The sequence below is a fragment of the Hippocampus guttulatus genome, chromosome 1 (assembly GCF_054856545.1).
Source record: "Hippocampus guttulatus isolate MCC_2025c chromosome 1, RoL_Hgut_1.0, whole genome shotgun sequence".
NCBI classification, from domain to species: domain Eukaryota; kingdom Metazoa; phylum Chordata; class Actinopteri; order Syngnathiformes; family Syngnathidae; genus Hippocampus; species Hippocampus guttulatus.
This window is the reverse complement of record NC_141261.1, coordinates 35,059,018-35,080,519: the sequence shown is the minus strand read 5'-3', so window position 1 is coordinate 35,080,519 and position 21,502 is coordinate 35,059,018. Positions and strand designations below refer to the sequence as shown.

The following is a 21,502-nucleotide window of genomic DNA, read 5'->3' as shown; positions in this document are numbered from 1 at the left end:
ATGGCAGTGAAAGAAGAGGAAAGTATGCCGTGGCTGATGCCAGATTCAATTTGTGATATTGAGACAGTTGTATCTGACAAAAAAGTGACAAACAGACCTGTGTCAAATGAGAAATGCATCCACTAGTTCTACTGCTGCTGTATAAAATCATCAATTGTAAGCAGAAGCAAAGTAGCCCATGTATTTTTACACAAATATACACATCAAAGTAAGAGGCTTCATAAAGTTGTGTTACAGTCGAGAGAAATCGAAAACAGGCAAACACTGGCTCTCGAGGAACCGGAGTTCCCTACCCCTGTTCTAGGCCATTCCTCACAGTGACGTATGGGATGCCTTAACAATCATTTCGTGTTTAGATGTGATTGTAACATTATTTTGTATTAATGTTCTCGCTAGACACCTAGTGAATTGCTTGCTATCTCGCGTTTAATGCGGTTCCAGCGAGATCTTTGTGAAGTGTACTCCATCACCTAAGCACAATCAATAGTATTATGATACTTCAGAAAATAGCATAGCCTCTCAATCCTTCCTTCTGATAATTAATCATCGTAATCCCTTCGTGAGGACTTGTAAGAAGCTTTGTTTATTCGCGGTCATGGAAGGGAGATGATGGAGGCTGTGATTGCAGAGGAGCGAAACTGAAATGTGTTTTGGAGGCAGGAAGCTTGGTGCTTGGCTTGTTATCGCTAGCTCGTTGCTGCATCGTCTCGCCTCAAGATGCCAACTACCGGGCTGCACGTGGCATAATCACCTGGGACGATCACTGCCATTGAATTAAAGTGAAAACTTTGAAGTCTGTGATTCTCAGTTTTGTTATTGTTTTGCTGAGGCTCAAAATGCAAACTGCTTTGCTTGTGTGTTTTGAAGGTGTACCCAGCATGCCTTGAGGGCCTTTTTTTGTTTAATTGTTATTTATAATTACGGGTTTGTCATTGTTAGTTTAGTCTTTCCCAAAGCAGTAGTATTCATTATTTGAATCCACCCACCTTATTTATTCATTTTCATTGAGTCTGAATGTAATTGCTCACCACAGGTCGGGAACGTAAAATGACTATATATGAGTCACTTCCTCATCTAGTGTTCAGTCTGCCACTTAGTGGCAGCTGTGTGACCTGAGATTGTGCAGTGAAACCATTTGTACATTGAATCGGGCTTTTCTGACCATCTTAAACGAAGCACTTTGCTGCAGTTGTCAAATAATGGTAGACACATTTCAAGTGTTGTGATAGATGCCCAACTCTCTAGCATCTACGATGAATTATGGAGACATGAGGCAGTGAACTCTTCATTCACAACAAGAACACACCCACCGTATGGCCATAAGTGACTCCGAAAAACGAACAACACACATGTCTCTGTCTCTCTACCGCTCTGTCTCTCGGGAAAAGATGCACTCAAAGTAACAACTTGACTTGTTTGCCACAACCGGTTAATGGCAATACATAATAATGAAACACACATGAAACATTTTGTTACAATGCTCAAAAATATATTCCTCATAATCTTTAGTTTTTTCATTTGTACATGCATATCTCATTTTTATTTTGTTGATTAATTTAATACTGTTAAATTATACTGTACATACCAGTGAAGCAAAACTTTTTGCTTAATTTGTCAAATTAAGAAACAATTTTTAGTAAACGTTTTGAGCCACGTTTTAATTTAAAGTTGTCCAAGTCCTCTGACTTCACCCTCTCACCAGTGATTATTCTCTGATTTATGTAGTACTTCGTGAAAGCGGATTGATAATTTTTTTGTTTTTCATCCAAATAAGACATTTGCGAACATCTGGTTTTACTTTAGAAAACAATGACAGAACCAGTAACTGAATCAGTTTCAAGAAACTTGGTGAATACAACATTTGACGGACTTTTCGCAGTGCTGATGGAATGGCGAACAGCAGAACTCAGGGTTTTCTTCCAACCAGCCATCCATCCATTTTCTGGAGCTCATCTCCCTTTAGGACTCATTTTAAGTCCATCTGCTTGTCATACAAGCTGCTAGTTAGTGTAAAGCTAACCAGTGTACTTTAGTATTCCCTCTGGGATGCAAGAGGCCAAACTCCCTTCGTCTACCACTGTGATGGTGTGGGGCAAGCAATGAAGTAACGAAAACAAAGGTGTTGATAAACTGTCTAGCTGGGCTTCATTGGCTGCTTAACAATTGAATTTAATGCTTGATTGCATTTATATCCATCCACACACAAACGTTAACACAACGCAAACACAGCGCATGTGCATCTACCACATTCATACGTCACATATAGAAGTGAGATGCGTGTGTGTGTGTGTGCTCATGATGTTACGTGAATCTGGAAATATTCATTTGGTGTTTGCTTTTAACGCCCATGGGATGGCGGCATGGTCAAGTGGTCATCTCCCAACCCATAGGTTGGGGTTCAATTCCCAGCCATTGCGACCTTTTCAAAGTGTCCTGAAGCAAAAACTCGGTTGCTCCTGATGCTGCATCATCAGTCGGTAAATGAGGAAACCGTGTAAAGCGCTTAGACTACCTGAGGTAGAAAAGCGCTATATAAGTGACAGCCCATTTACCAATTCATACTCTTTTTTTTCAAGTGTCCCTTTAAGGTTTGGGGAGCTGCAATTCCAAATTCCAGTTTTGTATTTTAGTTCTTGAAGTTACTCCAATAGAACCCTGTTGGCTTTATCAGTCCACCGTGCTGCATGCTCCTGTTGTTTAGAGCCCTGAATATTGCGATCGATGAATTAAGCCCTCACTTAATGAAGGCTATCTATCATCGATGTACTTGATCTTCAGGGTTGAAAACTGTCTCTTGTCATCTCGCTGGACATGAAGAGCGCTGAAGCTACCGAATCAAAACTGGGAGAGTAAATTCGGCATGAAACGATGAATTCTGCTGAATTCCATGCATTAAATGAAGACCATATTTTGTTGATAAAATGTTATCCATTCTTAAAAGTTGAGAGAAACAAAAGTCAATATGCACGCTGATAAAATGCGCTTAAAGTTATAGTGTCATGAGAGGTACACATAAAACATACACAGATGACTGATCATACTTCTGATGAAAAACAATTTATTTGTGGCATCTTTTTGTGGAACACGTAGTAATACTTAAATATTGAGTGGTGCACTTTCTCCATTGCGAGACTAATAAAGGTTTTCTTTCATCGTCAATAATGTCTGCGTTCAATGTGTGACGATGGATTTTTTATTTTTTTATTTACTGATGTAAATATCATGAGTACGTCATTGCAGATATTCACAGATCTGACCATGAAGCCCTCTGTAAGCATTTGTTAGCTTGCATTTATTAACACCCCTTAACCTGTACCACCTGTGTATACGGACATACTCGGCAAGTTGTTGCTTTCTTTCGTTTTGAATGGTATTATTCAATCAACACATTCCTCCTTTGCCGAGACAGCTTTGGTAGCGTGCGCACACACAGGCACACAGGGTGGAGTAACACTCATATCCTGTCCACTAACTTCAGATTACACGCACACACACACAATCTCAGTGCTGTTGTTGCTGGCGCCACATTCTTGTACTCTAAACGTGCAGCTTTCCCTCTCATTTGGCAGCCGCCGCACCATCACAGAGTCGGTGTGGTTGTTTTGCCCCACATCCACGACAAGCCCTCCTCTGTTTGCTAATGATCGACCACCCTCCCTTCTCCTGGTACAAAGTGAGTATCAGGAGTGGGCGTGACAGGACAATGATGCCCCAGTCCGCTACAATCCATGTGTACATCGCTGTGCTTGTATGGGTGTTTCTGCCTCCGTATACCCCTTCGCATAAATGTGGCACACCTACAAGGCCAAACAAACTGAAACTACTAGCATGCAAATATGTCCCAACGTGCACAGAAGAATTGTGGGAGTATTTTTCCAGTACTGGTGTTAATAGAGACTGTATTTCAAACCAAATTATGAACTAAAGTTGTGCCTGGAGATACAAATGTCTCAATTTATGGATTATTCGAGAGGAACCATCATTCACCTGATTTTTGTAATTTTGGGGGGTGGGGAAGGGCTTCTGAGTAGAAATTTGCTATATGAGCACAGGCATTTATTATTTTCTGATTGAAATTGCGATTGCCTAAACTGAAATTTTTTTTTGCACTGCTCCTGACTGACCAGGGTCTGTTGTGTCAACTATGTCACTCGTGCGTGGCGTTTAAGATCATTGGCATTTGTGATCTCCAACAGCTGATTCACTTGTTTTGTTCACAAACAGGGAGTGGATTCTGTTTTTTGCACTTTGGAGATGGACATTCGCACTCCACGTCTTGTAAAATCAAAGACAGGTATTTGTGCACCAGCAGGGAGAATCCTGGCCCACATGTTTAAAGCATGTCAAATATCCTTCGATGCACACGCCGCCCCCACCTTTCCAGTTTGACTTTGAATTGCGCAACTTTATCTGCCAACTTGAGCACTGTGGTCATTTTTCCCTCAAGCGACAGATTGAGGTCATTGAGCGGATTCAATGTCGCCTAGGTAAGTGAGTTGGACAACCTATTCTTGGCCACCCAAATGAGCTGTACTGGTTAGCTCCTGAGATTTTTCTAATGAGAAATTTGATGTTGGGAGGTATTAAGCGGCCACACTGAAATGTCACACATTTTAAGAAATTTGCAATGAACAAAATACTTACTTTGCTTTTTAGTTTCACACCTGATGGGTGTCTAGGTACTCTAGACGCACAACTGCGTCCACATGTGTGGACATGACGTTTTTGGTTTTCATGACTATAATGTTAAATTTTGGACTATAAGGGCCTGGCGTCCACTTACGAGGACGTTACATCATGTAAAAAGATAATTCTTTGTTTTTACACTCATCAGGTCCCAATTAGCCTAAATATCAAAGAGAAAATAAAAATAAAATAAAAATGCATGCCTTGCAAGAGTTCGGGTCTTAGGAGGGTATACGAGGAATTAAAAAGTCAACTTCCTATGTCGGCTACACTATGAGTTTGGCATGTCAAACGAAAGAGAGAAAAAACGGCACCCACCTTTTTATTTCCTTTCCATTCCATTGTTGTGTCATGTATACAAGTGTTATTTTCTTTTTAGATGAGTGCCTTGCTCATATCTTCTTATATAATACAGTTATTAGTTACTTGTTAGAATTTTCTTTTTACGGAATCCAAGTATAATATTAATGTAACTGGAATATATTGAAAACAAACACAAATCAATATGATATATTTCTTTAAATATTTGCATGGTCTATTCTGTCTGGTGTCTAACATGCATGGTTTTGGAATGGTGGAGGGAGCCCGAGCACCCACAATTCCAATCCAATGCACTAGAACTGTGACGGAGGAAAGGAGGGAGGGAGATCGACTTCATCTCATATGGGAAAGTCGATTTACTGCTAGCTTCATTTTTTTTTTCAAACCTTTCCACCTGACCCATGTTTGTTATAACTTGAGAAAAGAGTTCACTCCGCCCCCATTGGTGTATACATTTCCCCACTCATGACTTAGCAGTGTCACATGTTTACAGAGGTTATTTGTACTCTGGCTGAAAACAAGCATGATTTACACAATAGATTAAACCAAATATTGCGTTTTCCATTAATTGATTATGATTCGGTTACTGGTTAGTCGAGACACCTCTCGTCACAAGCCTAGCCACCTCAGTCAGAATAACTCCTATTAACTTTATCTATGAGAGGAAGTGCTAACTGACACGAAGTTGATAAATAAGCCTTCAGTGACATCCTGCTGTTTCTGTGGCACTTCCGTTTGTACTGGAATCTCCTCTTGCACTGGACTTGACCCCCTCTTCATATCATTGTGCTGCTGTTTCTCTCGGGATTCCAGTGTGGTCGTCGTCTTGGCAATGCAAACTCATCATACTAGTTTTGGCACACCTCACAGTCGAGGGAATCTAGGTCATCATGGGCTCGTTTGCCTGAGACTGAACACACCAAACTGGCTAACTATCACAACAGTGGAGTTGACGATCCAGCACCAGAAGAGCTAACAGCAAGCCTATCTTTTTTCTCAACGTGTTTATTCACCCAACACTCATATAAGCCACAAAATGATGTTCTCTCCCCTGCTAAGCAGTGGGTATTCCTACCTCTCAGCATGTTTGTTCAGTAGATTTAGTGTAAAGAGGATTATTATTATTCAGATGACCGGAGGTGCATTTGGTACCTGGGCCCTTTGTTAGCATTTAGACCAGTGGTTCTTATCCTGGTTTCGATCAAACCCCAGGGGTTCGGTGAATCGGTCTCAGGGGTTCGACGGAGCCTCTGCCATGGAGGTTAAGACACACCTGATCTCAAGATATCAATGAGTTATGAAACACCCGCATGGCCATCACTGGCTGCAGATGATCACATGACATTGCTTGTCCAATCAGTGCTGCGGAAAATTTAGTTCACTCAGTAGTCACCGTGTGATGGTCTGATAGTACGTCATACAATTAAATAAAAAACCCATACTTATGCCGTGCAATTTTATTTACTTGCATTTGTTTTAAATAAATGTGTTTTTGTAATGTCTTGAATTTGTAAAAAAATCTGCACTTTTATTTTTCCATAATGTTCGGTGAACGTGCATATGAACTGGTTGGGTTCGGTACCTCTAACAAGGTTAAAAACCACTGATTTCGATTTATTCCACTTCATTATACCGCCACTATCTCTTCGCGAGTCGTGAAACCGGCAATGCCATCCAAAAACGTTTGTTCAGTCTGTTGCGCAAAAGGTTGAAGCACAGCAACACAATGTAGATGCTCATCAGCATTAGCCTTCAACTAGCAATGCATTTCTTTAGACAGTTGTTTTGCTATTTTAAATACCAAATTGTAATGGTCTTTATTTTGTGTTTAGTTTGACAGTAAATTTCACCTGGGAGCGGTATTAAGCAGCCCGAAGTCTCTTTTCTTTTTTCCATGAATCCTTTAATATTTGCCAAACTGATATTTAATTGAGTTGACTGCCACTATAATACATCACTCGTGTATTATGTCTGCGCTGAGAAATCAAAAGCAATTTTTTAATCGGCCAAAAGACTGCTCATATCTCAAAAAACTCCTAAGTTGGGTCACTCCTATCTCAAGGCACCAGTGTAAAATTTAGTTTACAGCAGCCAGCACAACTGATTCTGAAGGCCTGGACAGATCAGATTGATATGGCAGCTCATAGAAGCTGAAATCTGATTGAACGAGCGAACTGTAAGCAGTGCAGTCAAGTAAATGGAATAAACTGCTACAATTACATGGCTCAAATACACACGCCTCTGTGGGCGGGCCATAGAGGGCCCTTGTTCACAGTCTCGTCACTTCCCGTATTGACTACTGTAACTCACTCCTCTTCGGTGTCCATCAAAAATTCCTCCATAAACTTCAACTTGTTCAGAATTCAGCAGCCCGGATCATCACGAGAACCCCCTCCTTCCATCATATCACCCCCATCCTCCGACAGCTCCACTGTCTTCCTGTCAAACTTAGAATCAACTTCAATTTACTTCTCTATACATTCAAAGCCATCCATAACCTTGCGCCCCCCTATCTGTCAGATCTTCTTCAAATCTCCATTCCCTCTCGTTCACTCAGGTCCTCATCCTCCCTCCACCTTTTTCTACCCTCTGCCCGTCTCAGTACAATGGGGTGCAGAGCCTTCAGTCGCTCTGCCCCCAAACTCTGGAACTCACTTCCTCCCAACATTCGTAATATTGACTCTCTTTCCATATTCAAAACCCAGCTCAAAACCCACCTATTCAGACTTGCCTACCCACCTTAAATCTTTCTTTCTTTGTTTATTATTTTATCTGTGTTTTACTATTGCTCTTGGTTGTACAGTGTCCTTGAGTGTTATGAAAGGTGCTTGCAAATGTGATGTATTATTATTATTATTATTGTTCCTACTCACCACCACTCACCTAACCCTAACCCCTCCACCACCCACTTGAGGCATGGAACCCAAAACAAGGAAAATATATTTTTATTTTTATGTTAAGAAATGCTCATACTGAGACAAGAAAAATATAAAGGAGCCATCGTCATTGGTGAACGGAAAGCGCGTTCCATGGTGCACGCCACTGCAGGTTTACGTGACGATGATGAGCATGTCAATGTTAGTGTGCAAATGTTCCGCCCATTTTCCAGTTTTTTGGTGTGGCAGCGGTGTGACAATTCTGTAAAATATGTCTGTATTTGGAAATAATGAGGGCCTATCAAGGACGCTGGCTCACTAACAGTACAACAAGTGAAGAGGGACGTATTATCATGTCATCCATTGGATTTGGTATTGGCAAGGGTTGGCAGCTCAGAGCTGTTTTAAACCTTTTCAAACAGAAAAAAAAACCCGGGATCCACCAAAACCCATTTGACAAGTCGTGTGTTCAAAGTATCATGCCCTGTGCGTTGGTCCTTAGAACTGAAGATACGTAATATGTCAATCCATAAGCGCATGGACACATTTGTACGAAAAAACACACATTGATGAAGTTAACACATGCGTATGTTTGCAAACAAGTACTTCTGTTGTAGCAAAAGAATTAATTAGTGGCAGTGCACTGTGAATTATAGTTATTTTTTATTGGATTCATTATTGATTTAATGTTGATGACTGTCAGCAAGGTCTTGTTAGAAAATGCACTTTCCAGATCCTTTTAGATTTATATTTCCGCTTTTTCTCTCTCAAAAAAGTGTTTTCCCATTATTGTTGTTGAAGTATTGTTATCAAGGTATCTGGCATGAATTTCGAGACACAGTCTGGAATTTTGTCCTTATCGCCAAGCACTAGCCTCCATTCAGGCAAACTTCAGAACTCCAGGAGTGTGTTCAGATCAGAGCGGTGCCTGATGGGTATGGATGTGCATGCATGAGTGTACCTGTGCCTCTACACTGAATTTTGTGCAGCACTAAATATACAAATATAACAGTTTGGCATCGCTGTCCTCTTTCCTAGGTGACATCACGCAGAAAGGCTTTGAGAAGAAGAGAGCCAAGCTGCTGGCCTCCTGTTTGCCCAGTAAGACGACCCACTGAATCTTACGTTAGCTTCATGTTCTTTGTGACACTCGTTCATTCATGAATACAGCAAGTATATAAATGTATACTTAGACGTACACACTCACTTGCTCTGCTCTGTAAAAATCAGTAAGGTCAATGTCCATTGTGACTTTTGACCAATTTTTGCCACCATCATCTATGATGCTCTGTTACACTCTAGTGGTCATTCGTAGATCTGCACACAAGAAACGACAATGGGGTTAAAATACACTGTTATCTGCCTCGCCAGGCGTATCAAATGCATCCGATTCAGGGGCCACAGTCACCCTAATTTGATCTCAACTGGGCTTGACCAGAAAAATTGTGACAGTCTCAAATGAGTCACTTCACCATACAAACTTAAAGGGGGACATTCTGGGAACTATTCAGCAAGAGGATGCTGTTTGCCCTTCCCCAGTAAACGTCCTCCATTCCTCAACAACGCCCCCCCCCCCCCCCCCCACCCCTGTATCTCTTTAGCCATCTCAGGTGTCATATTCCAAAGGACTTGGATTCCCTAGAGAATAACCCTCGTGTCATGTTCTCTATCTCCTCACACAGGATGTTATGTTTCGAGGTTTTATTGCTCAGGTGAATTTAGAGGTGCTCTTGGTATATCGTGCAGCTGTTATTTGTTATATTTATCTATTTAGCCACCATGTGCTATTTCTCCAGATCAACATTATAATAATTTTGGATTGCTCATTATCGCTAGTTTTTATTTTGTATTGGTTTTTTAAAAAAAATTGTTATTGAGTACAATTTTGTTTCTCAAGCAGGGTTTTTTTTAATGCGTCATTTAAGTTTGGTTGCTTTTTAGTTTACTTAATAAACTTGAGGATATAGTTAGTCTATTTAAGAAGTGCTTTTTTTCTTTTCTAAATCTTTTTTTAAGATGTCATGAAGATTTTTTTCTTTTTTTTCCCCAGTTGTAAATGTATTTATTACGTCAATTTTTGTAAACTGTATTAACTTTACTCCAGATGCGGATGTGACCCTGCCAGATGTGCAGCTTTCTGGGGGCCACAGCGGTGAGCCTACGCCGAGCCCTGAGGCCCCGGGCCCCACCACATCTTCAGCCTCCAGACATCATCGTGCACATCGGAGTGGAGGGGCCAGAGATGAGCGCTACAGATCAGGTACAAACCAACCAAACTCTAATGAGATCTACTATTTATTGTATTCTAAAGACTACTTTTCTCATTCTTTACATTCATTTGTTTAGATATTCACACAGAAGCTGTGCAGGCAGCACTAGCCAAACACAAAGAGGAGAAGATGGCCCTTCCCATGCCCACCAAGCGACGCTCAGCTTTTGTCCAATCTCCTGGAGATGCTTGCACACCCCCAGGTACAAATAATGGCCCATGACCTTTTCGCTTTGACGTGGTTCAGCAATGGTACTTCAAGTCGGCCAACATTTTGTTTTATGACACTCTCCCATCTTTGACTTGCCGCCTCTATAAAACCTGTATTAACCACACAAGTAATGTTAAAGTGACATTTTAGCACTGTTACTCGTCACAAGAATAAGCAGGGATTAACCAGCCCTAAAAGTAATGTGATAAATAGCCCACCGCAATGTTCCTCCAAGATTTTAGCTGCATGTGCAATACTTAATGAAATTCATAATTATATAAATTGGCCAACCTGTACACACAGCACAATGTGTCTGTGATTGTGGGAAATCGAATGTGCACAGCAGGGGTAAAAAGAGCACAGTTGACTGATTAATTTAACTTTATAAAACCCAAAATATAGATATAAATATTAGAGCTGTCAGTTGAGCGCGTTTTTATTGGCATTGATTTAAATGAATTTTAACGGGATTGAATTATTTCTAGCGAGATTAACGCGGCACACGTCACAGCGGATGTTACGTTGCTCTATAAATAAACCAGAAACAAAACAACAGGCGCGCTGCAGAAGTCCACGCCCATGTCTGTTTTGCCAGCCACGGCAGCACGAGACACCGAAAACGGATACTTAAAGAGTTAATGAATGGAAAGTTTACTTTTAAAAAGTTGCCAGATAGTTCCACTGACAAGACCAAAGTTACCTGGATGTTTTGCAGTCGTAAACTGAGCTATTGTCATAGCACGTCGAGTCTGAAATGCCACTTAATGGCCAAGCACACAGCTGACTCGAGTACTCCGCCCCCTCGTCTCAGACAGACAGCTATGGATCATTTCATAGCGAAAAAAATGGATGACATGACGGAGAACAAATTTGCTGAAGCCATAGCTAAATGTATGGCTACTGCATGCAAGCCTGTCAACATTGTCCACAGCTCGACTCAAGCTGAAATCATTCGCATTGCATCGAACGACTCCACTACGGATTGCCAGCGAGAGCCTCCATTACAAGCTGTGTACAGAGATTGTACGTAGCGGAGAAGACACTGTTTCGGGAGAGAAATAAGAGACTAGGTTGATGATCCTCTGATGAATAAAGAGCAGGTAGCCTGTCGAATACGATGTATGCCACTGATGCGATTGTTACTTGTTTGGAACTATTTTATGTGGAAGGTTGCAGTGTTCCGTGGCCATATAAATAAAGCGGGTGGAGCTTCTCTGTGTTCGTCTGACAGCGACGGTGCGCCGCTGAGGCACGTCAAGAGTTCAGCGGTGCAGTGGTAGCGACCTAGCTGAAAATAAAACGTCTCCAGTGTTGTCATCTAACCAAGTGTAGTCATCCAAAATGATGTCTACACAAAAGCGTAGAGAGACTTACACGCAAGAAGGACCAACACAATCAACATAGCCCGACTGCTGTGTTCAAAGCAAACTTGAGAAAAACGAAGTATGCAACCATGGCTTAAATCCACTATAGGCTGAGTACTAGTTTACCTTTGATGTGCATTTTATGTTATATTGCTCTGTTTTGATTCCATAAAAAGAGCTGTTAAAGCAGCTTTTGTGTGACAAAATATATTTTTCGCTGTTGTTGATGGACAGTAATATTGTGTGAGAGATTATGTGTGAATAACTGCTCCAAGTGAAAAATCTTCATGTAAAATTGAAAATCGAAATTGTCATTTCAGAAAATATTTGCATTATGCACATAGAAAACTGATTCATGATTCCATGTTGATGAGAGCATTAAAATGGGGAAAAATAGAAAAAAATAAAAGGAAATTCAGAAACGATAAAAAATGCGTGAGTAATCACTATTAATTTTTAGTTCGTTTGAGTTAATTATGACAGTTGCGTTTTTAATTAGATTAAATATTTTAATCGTTTGACAGCTCTAATAAATATAGTACCGTATTTTCCACACCATAGGGCGCACCAAAAAGTCATCCATTTTCTGAAAAGCTCACCTTAAACTCTGGTGCGCCATTACGGTAATATGTCGCCCCCAAGATGGCTCCTTGCTGCAGACATGCTTACAATGTTAGAACTTGCTGTTGGTTCAGTGAACTGTGTCGCTGCTTTATTAAATACGTTTTTGTTGCAGCTCCGCAAAAAGGAGAGCTGTGGTGTTGTTTTTTTAAAACGCACACTTTATTAATGGTTTTCACATTCTCAACAAATACAGGTACGTCTTTGTCTGTCTCCGTGCCTTCTCTTCTTCTGTTCGACTCGAGAGGCGTTCATGGCCGCCTCGGAAAAACGTAAATTAACTATTCCTTCAATGAAACTACGAAAATTGAAATTAATGCATCAAAACTGAAAATCAATCACAATTTATTTTGTGATTTCCTCGTTTGTGAATACAGTACACAACAAAGAAATAAATAACAAACACTTCTGAGACAGTCCAGTCTCCTCCAATTTAACTCAACTCAACTCAACTGTATTTGTCGAGCACTTTCAAACAGCCATTGCTGCAGACAAAGTGCTGCACACGGAGCAACGAACATATATACACAATAAAGCAATAATCAGTAACAAAGATGGTAGTAGGCACCAAACAGTAAAACTAAGATCAAATTTGCTGACATCTGATCGTTCTGTGGCAGCTACGGGGCTATAGAATTTATTTTGTGATTTTCTGTTTTGATGCATTACTGTATTTTCAATTTTCGTAATTTCATTGAAGTAATCGTTAATTTACGTTTTTTTTTTGGAGGCGGTCATGAACGCCTCTCGAGTCGAACGGAAGAAGAGAAGGCACGGAGATGAACAAAGACGTACCTGTAGCTCCATCTAGTGGATGCATTGTAGATTGCACTCTATAGTCCAGTGCGTGCAATATATTAAAAAAAAATTAAAATATATATTGAAGGTGCGCCACATAATCCAGTGTGCCTTTTAGTGCGGAAAATATGGTACATGAATATTAAAAAGCCAGAATGTCAAGTCAAGTCAACAGTATTTATAGAGCACTTTCAAACAGCCATCGCTGCATACAAAGTGCTGTACATGGAGCAATTTAATATGTACAATAAACAGTAAGACAAATCGGTAATAAAGGCGGTAGAAAGCACCAAACAGTAAAACCAAGAACAAATCTAAGTCATGCTGAGTCGAATGCCAAAGAATACAAGTGAGTTTTGAGGAGGGCTTTGAAGATGGGCAGCGAGGAGGCTTGCCGAATGTTCAGTGGGAGGTCATTCCAGAGAGAGGGACCAGCAACAGAAAAGGCTCGATCCCCTCTAAGCCTCAGTTTAGTTCTTGGTACTTCTAATAATGTCTGGTCCACAGACCTGAGGCGCCGGGCAGGTGTGTAGGGGCGGATGAGCTCAGAGAGGTAAGGTGGCGCGAGATTATTCAGAGATTCGAAAACAAATAAGAGGATCTTGAAAATAACTCTAAAATGAATGGGGAGCCGGTGAAGGGATGCCAGAGTAGGAGTTATGTGCTCCCTCTTACGAGTACCAGTCAAGAGGCGAGCAGCGGCATTCTGGACCAGCTGAAGGCGCTTAATGGAGGACTGGCTGACTCCAAAGTAAAGGGCATTGCAGTAATCAAGCCGGGATGTGACAAAGGCATGAATTACTGTCTCAAAGTGTTCATGTGAGAGGAGAGGTTTTATTTTGGCCAGCTGTCTAAGGTGAAAGAAGCCGGATTTAACAACGGCACCAATTTGCCGATCGAGTTTGAAATCACTGTCCAGTTTAAGGCCCAAGTTTGAGACTGTTGACTTAAGATAAGGAGACAGGGGGCCCAAGTCTACAGGATGGAATGTACAAGGGCCACTGGGACCAAACAATATCACCTCTGTCTTCTTTTCATTGAGTTTCAAGAAATTTTGTGCCATCCAGGTTTTGATTTCTTCCAGACAGGATAGGAGTGGCCTTAATGAGAAGGCGTCTTTCTTGCTCAGTGGGACACAGATCTGGCAGTCATCTGCATAGCAGTGGAAGCATACCATGTTTCCTTAATATGGAACCCAAAGGGGGCAGATACAGCGAGAACAGCAGAGGCCCTAGAATTGAGCCCTGTGGAACACCACATGACAGGGGAGCAGTGCGTGACTCAGAGCAGCCAAGGCTGACACAAAAGGTTCTGTCAGCTAAATAGGACCTAAACCACTCAAGAGCACTGCCGCCAATGCCCACCAAGTGCTGCAAACGAGTCAGCAGAATACTGTGATCCACTGTATCAAATGCTGCAGTTAAGTCCAATAAAACTAGACACACGTGGTCTCCAGAGTCATTTGCCAGGAGGATGTCATTAGAAACGCGTAACAGGGCTGACTCCGTGCTATGCATCGTCTTGAAACCTGACTGGAAGACCTCCTAGATGTTATGTTCATCCAAGAAAAATTTCAACTGCATGTGCACCACTTTTTCCAGAATTTTGGAAATGAAAGGCAGTTTGGAAATGGGCCTGAAACTTGACAGCACATCTGGATCAAGACCAGGTTTCTTGATCAAGGGTTGGACCACAGCATGTTTAAACTGTTGGGGAACTACACCAGAAGAGAGGCTGCTGTTGATGATATCCAAGACCTCCTGAAAGAAGTGCGGGGGAAGAGAGTCGCAAGGGGAGCCAGATGGCTTCGTCTGGCGAACTACATCCTCCAAAAGCGTCAAGGACACAGTTTCAAAAGAATTTAGCACAGCTGAACATGGAACATGGACAGAGGGGTCAATGAAAATCTGAAGGAATCTGTTGCACATCTCGGGTGAAGAATCCGAGCAAGTAGGCAGAGGGGGTTTGAGTACAGAATCTATCGTTTTAAATAGTGCGCGTGGGTTGTGACGGTTAGCTTGAATAAGGTCTGACAGATATTCTCTTTTACTGTGAGCTGGTAGTTACGCCAGCAGTCTTTCCAAATTTGATAAGAGACATGCAATTTGTCTTTTTTCCACTTGCGTTCATGTGTTGTGGAATGTGTTGAATTCATGACATGCATTTATGAAATTTGCAATGGTGGGGTGGCCTGTACGGGCCAACATCAGTGAACTAGTGGTGGATGAACTTCAGATGGATACAGTCATGTGGTGGCCCTGGGCCATCGGGCCACCGTTAGTGTTGACACTAACCAGCTGGCTTCAACAACTAGAAACCAATGGAAAAGACTGAAATTTCATCTTGGTGCTTCCGTCTGGTCAAAAGTCACAAACACTCAAATGCACTACCCCAGTCACAAAAGACCCAAATTAACTTTGTACTGTTTACAAAATGCTGCTCTATGCCAGCTGAGAGTCTTGTCAAGCCCAAAGCAATCGAACAATAACAGTGTCCTTTGATGCTGACTCAAATGAGATATAGTAAACGTAATATGTTGACGGTACATGCTCCAGAAATTGTTTGACATTGGGGCCATAGTGTTCACCTGTTTTTTGGTGGAACTGCAAATTGTAAGAATTTTGGAGCATTGGATGTTCATGGTACACCTGCGTATGAGTATTGATCAAGGTGACAGATTTCAAATGATTTTTTTTCTTTCTACCAGATACATCTTCTGCATCAGAGGATGAGGGCTCACTGCGAAGGAAGGCTACCCTCAGCGCGGTGCTGGCCCACGGGCTGCAAAGTCCTGATTACTGGATCAACCGTTCCGTTCAAAGCTCCTCCACTTCCTCATCGGCGTCCTCCACCCTCTCCCACGGAGAGCCAAAAAGCCAGTCCCAGCCCCCGCCTCAGCCTGCTGCTTCTCTGCTGGCTGATGTACTAGCCCACGCGCGCATTGGTAAAAAGTCCCTTCATCAACAACACAGACGGGTTTGTTTTGCTCTGTCGACATCCACCTTAGCATGAGTCGCTTTGTGGTTCTCCATTAGAGAACAGTGTTCCTCCAGATGTGACATCGTCCTCCACTGCCCAGGACAGAGGCTCGAGGATGGACCTGCCGCCTGCCGTCAGGGGCATGAGCCGTGGCCAGAGCCGTTCTAGTATGCTGGATACTGCTGATGGTAGATGCACATTCAATTACACAAAAGTGGTGGTGATATCAGATGGGTACACCTGAGTACATTTTTACCGTGTGGGAAATAAAACCCAGCCATCGCCTCTGAATCAATCCAGTCATACAGGTGCTTCTCAATAAGTTCTAATATCAAAGAAACATGGATTCAGTAGTTCAATTCAAACTGTGTATTGTGCGGATTGATTAAAACACATTTCCGATCTTATTGTAAGTGTTTTTGATGGTTTTGATGGTTTCTTATGGAACCTATTTCTTGAGAGAGCAAATTTTGGCTGTGTGAGCTATTTTCATCAAAACTGTCAAAAATAAAGTCATGAACTACTTCACACTGTGAAGAGTGAATCAAAAGTGAGTTTCACTTTTTAATTGAGGTAGTCAAATAAATGTTTTTTCCCCGCTGATTTTTATTGATAGGCATCTGTGGTGACGACACTCATTTGAGTGTGTTCATTTAAGTCAAGGAATATGGTGCTAATCACACATTTTGTCTTCTTTCTTTTGGGTCCATTATTCCATCTTGACTTTCATTTAAAAAGGAAAGCGAAAAGGTAATCCAAGTGGGAATGGAAGGGATGCTGAAGACACCCTTGTCAGCTTGCTTTACAGCCTGTCTCTCTCCATGTTTGTCTTGTGATTTAGGCTTAGATTTAGGCAAACTCCTATGCTCACCCCCCCCCCCCCCCCCGCCCGAATCCTCCGACCTGTGTCTGTCCAACTAGTATTCAAATCTTTCCTGTTGCTGATTTTTACCCCGACTGTGTGAGTGTGTACTACTATAGTAATGTTTTTTAGGGTTGCACGTGTGTATAATGTTTTGCTTCATTGGTTTGTTTATTTGTTTGCTTGTTGACGGTGGTGGTTGTTTATGCAGGTGTGCCAGTCAACAGCAGAGTGTCCACTAAGATTCAACAGTTACTAAACACGCTCAAGCGCCCTAAAAGACCACCACTCAGTGAATTCTTCCTTGACGACTCAGAGGAAATAGTTGAAGGTGAGAAGGATGCATTCATTACAAAAAAAATGACGCCCGTACCCTTTGTCATGAATCTCTGTTTCATCCAGTTCCCCAGCCAGACCCCAACACCCCAAAGCCGGAAGGCCGTCAAATCATCCCAGTGAAGGGGGAGCCGCTTGGTGTTGTTAGTAACTGGCCTCCTGCCCTGCAAGCAGCCCTAGCCCGCTGGGGGGCCACCCAGGCCAAGAGCCCCGCCCTCACAGCACTGGACATCACAGGAAAGCCCCTCTACACTCTCACATATGGTGAGCGCCAATTCGTTGCAAGTTGTGAATACTGCGATAGCTCCTAGTTAGATCACTATCTGTTCTGTGATGCTGGGTCAGAATCCAAATTGTGAGAAACCCTTTGATACAGGCAATGATTTGATTTTCCATTTTAATCGGCATACCCACAAGAATATATTGTACTCTACTATTCACCTTTTGCGTATTACATCACAGCCTTTAAAACAGGGGTGCCCAAACTTTTTGGACCGAAGATCTACTTTTCGATCAACTAACCTCCCGGGATCTACCCTTACCGGCACACGCGCGTGTGCGCACACACCCACACACACACACACACACACGATGAGAAACAGCCTGAAACTGAGGCATGCGATGCACTTTTGCAGCCTGTTAATTATCGTAGCTCACACAAACCGTTTTAAAGTGCTTCCCTGGACCCTTCTAGATTCCTATTCTTTGCCCGTGCCCTCGGTGAATTGTACACGAAGCAAACTCTGAATGAGAATAATCACGATAAAAGATGGAGTGCAACAGCTCTGATCACAAGCTGCAATTGCAGACTGCTGAGTGCTAACAACTTCCGGTGATGTAATCACGCGCCACCGTAAATTCAGGATTTACCTGCTTTATTTTTTTTGTGAAAATGAGACTGATAGGATGATTAGGGTGCAGCGTACATTAACACAAAAAATATATTACTAACATGTACAAAGACACTCAAATGGTTGTTTGTTTTTTTTCTCCTCGACACTCCTCGGATCTACTTGGGACCTGTCTTAGATCTACCGGTAGATCAGGATCGACGTAATGGGCACCCCTGCTTTAAAAGAACGACCACCCCAAAATAACCATTTACACCTGTTGAAACCATTGAAACTCCTGTGAAGTGTATAGTCTTGTCTCTTTATAAAAGCGATTATCTTCTAAAATAGTCATAATTTGCTGTGCGGTCGGATGGGCTAATAGACAAGAGTGGAAACCAAAATTGGCTTTTATCACGTACCTGCTGATGAAGATAAAAGACGATGATGGATAGCAGCAATCAACCAAAAGGACTAGCAGCCCCCAAAGTATTCGAGGATTTGCAGCAATAATTTTTTACCGGGTTAGTCGATCAGTGTGCATATATTTTACTCATAATCACCATAAACAAGTTTTACCTTTGCCGTCACAAGATATCTTATCCCCCCGGTGTGGGCGTAGCATTTTGTTCCAGGGACCGAGCCAGAGAAAAAAACCTGGTATGTGTCCAGACTTTTATCAGCTCCATTGTAAGGGGATAAGGCATTGAAAACATAATGATAAAGGTCGCGCGCTGTGAATTCCGGCAAAGTCGTCGATTTTATTAAAACGGTTGACACAGCAGGCAGCAGTTGAAATAGTGGATGGCTAGATGGGTAAAATTCAATTCAGCAGTCATTAACTTTTGCCGTCTATCATGGGCACTCACGTGATCACATGACGTATCTGCAAGGGGTCACCTGCGGCCTTCCCATGTGGACTTTGCACGCTCTTCCCTTGCCTGGTGGGTTTTTCTCAGGTTACTCCGATTTCCTCACACATTCAAAAAACTCGTAGGTTATTTGAAGACTCTAAATTGTCCCTTGGTACAGAGACAGTTTTACCGAGTGGCAAGGAGTGGCAGCTGCCACCTTACCAAATGTCTTGTCACCCCAATTGCCACCCCTACTATTGGCAATACTAAACTCAAAATGTTATTGTAAATGTTACTTATATCGTCTCCACAGTGTGTCTAAAAAGTCGATTTACAATTTACTCCCACCTCGAACCTCCCTTCGGTTGTGTCCACCAATTCTGTAAAAAAGTCAAGTGCATTTTAACGTGATCATTCCAGGCGGACAAAAGACGGTCAGTTAAGCTATGATATATTTATGGTTAAGGTAGTCTGATTAATATGTTCAAATGGTCTGTCAAGTGTGGCAACTTATGTGTTAGTTAGTTAGCAGCAGTATTTTGGGATATTAGGGATTTATTGTGGCACCACGGCAGCGCTATCTATCTTACATCGAGGCTATCTCCCTGATTTGAAAACGGTACATTTTAACATCTTCTAAGGTTCATGGCAATACTCTCTCTCTCTCTCTCTCTCTCTCTCTCTCTCTCTCTCTCTCTCTCTCTCTCTCTCTCTCTCTCTCTCTCTCTCTCTCTCTCTCTCTCTTTCTCTCGGTGTCTGTATGTTTCTATCTCTCACTTTCTCACCACCCACCTCTCTCTCTCTCTCTCTCTCTCTCAACAGGACATTGCGAAGACGATAAATAACATTTTATCGTGTCACTTTTCTACTATTGTCAGATGTCATCTGTATCAAACTGCCTGTAATTAATACATCACATACAGAGCTTATTTGATGGGCTTTCACTTATTACCCTTATGCCGCACCACTGCCACCAGGTGGCAGAAATGAATCACAATCTATAGTTGGACAGTGCGATAAGGCTAAAATTGTACTGTATATCTCTATATTCATGACAAATATCTTCATAACGATACTACTGTGGATTCAGTGAAAACTAAGCATTTAAAAAGAAAGAAAGAATGGTTTGCTGTGTTACAGAGACATTAACAAATTCAGCAATAAATTAAATATAGTTCAATTTACATTGTGCTGCAGGTGTAATTTAATGAAGAATAACTATGTTATGCTACAGAAATCTTTGAGTCAAAATAACAAAAAAGTCTGCATGCAAAACTGCATGCAAACAGAATATCCACATCAAAATACTTTTTTCACAAAAAGCTCCCGGGTCCGAGCATTATAGTGGAAAAGAACAAAAACAGGAAATGGGGACCCAACTAAATAAAATTAGAATTATTGCTCAACATGTCTTAAGAGTGTTGGGGGGAGAGTCGGCCTTTCTCTTCCCCCGCGTGTTCGTTAATTTCGGATGATGAGGATATTGGTTGTCCAAATACAGGCTGGAGACGATGAACAGTACCTTCGAAGTTTTTATTTTTCTTTTCTGCAGTTTACAAATTGATTCGGGCTCCTGAGAGTTTCAGATTTCGTCAGGAAGCCCAGAAAAAATACAGTCATGAGAATATATAGAGACAATATTATAATGAGAGCCGGGGAGTTACGCCTCCATGCAAATCCCGGAAACAAAGAAAGCTCAATGCAATTCGATCTTGACATGTTGGGAAAGTCCAGACCTCTCCTGCTGCGCGTAAATCTTGAGATAAGAGTCCCTCCCCGGGGGAACTTGATGGCCTTCAGGGACACTCCCGAGTGTCAAGGGGCACTAAAGGTGATTGTAATCACAGTTCGCAGGAAATACCTTCAACAGCATTCTCCATTCTTTTTTTCAAGTGTTTGAACAGAACCAACAACAGAGGGGGCTAAAAAAATCACAGTACGGAATAAATTCCTTAACAAGAGAAACAACAGTTGTGATACCCCCCAAAGAAAAAAAATGTTCGCTGCATGGAAAACTGGCGTTCACTCAGGTTACACGTCATTGTACCTTGCCATCGTCTGAATCTTCCGTCAGCACCCACCACAAATACCGTCCCCGCCCAACAAACCCTAACTTCATGTCTAAGTGAAGAAAAAGTGTTGCAAAAATCCACAGGAAAAGGCAAACCACACAAGCACCACTAATCACTTCCTGTTGGCTGAAAGGAGGTCCAGTGCAGTATGCTGATGGCTTACGCCGTATGACGCCACGAATGCTAATGGTTCCAATCACGGATATTGTCCGAACCTCAGGGTGTATTTTCCATCAACACTTTGATTTCTTCTTCACAGGCAAATTGTGGAGTCGCAGTCTGAAACTGGCTTACACCCTACTGAATAAACTGGGCACGAAGACGGAACCTGTGCTATCACCTGGAGATCGAGTACGAGCATGTCAATCGCCACCCACAGAGTGTGTACATGTGGCGCTTGTGATGTTGAAATTTATTATCTCT

General features: G+C 42.0%; 1 protein-coding gene across 1 annotated transcript in view; it reads left to right on the top strand.

Moving 5' to 3' along the window:
* Positions 1-21,502, top strand: part of dip2ba (DIP2 acetate--CoA ligase B (putative)a) — an 80,775-nt gene that overhangs the window by 27,031 nt on the left and 32,242 nt on the right. The window contains exons 2-9 of the mRNA XM_086128133.1: positions 8,922-8,984; positions 9,988-10,143; positions 10,230-10,355; positions 15,854-16,090; positions 16,182-16,313; positions 17,199-17,318; positions 17,390-17,587; positions 21,339-21,430. Of these exons, the coding sequence (XP_085984259.1) occupies positions 8,922-8,984; positions 9,988-10,143; positions 10,230-10,355; positions 15,854-16,090; positions 16,182-16,313; positions 17,199-17,318; positions 17,390-17,587; positions 21,339-21,430 (1,124 nt within the window). The remainder of the gene's footprint in view (positions 1-8,921; positions 8,985-9,987; positions 10,144-10,229; positions 10,356-15,853; positions 16,091-16,181; positions 16,314-17,198; positions 17,319-17,389; positions 17,588-21,338; positions 21,431-21,502) is intronic.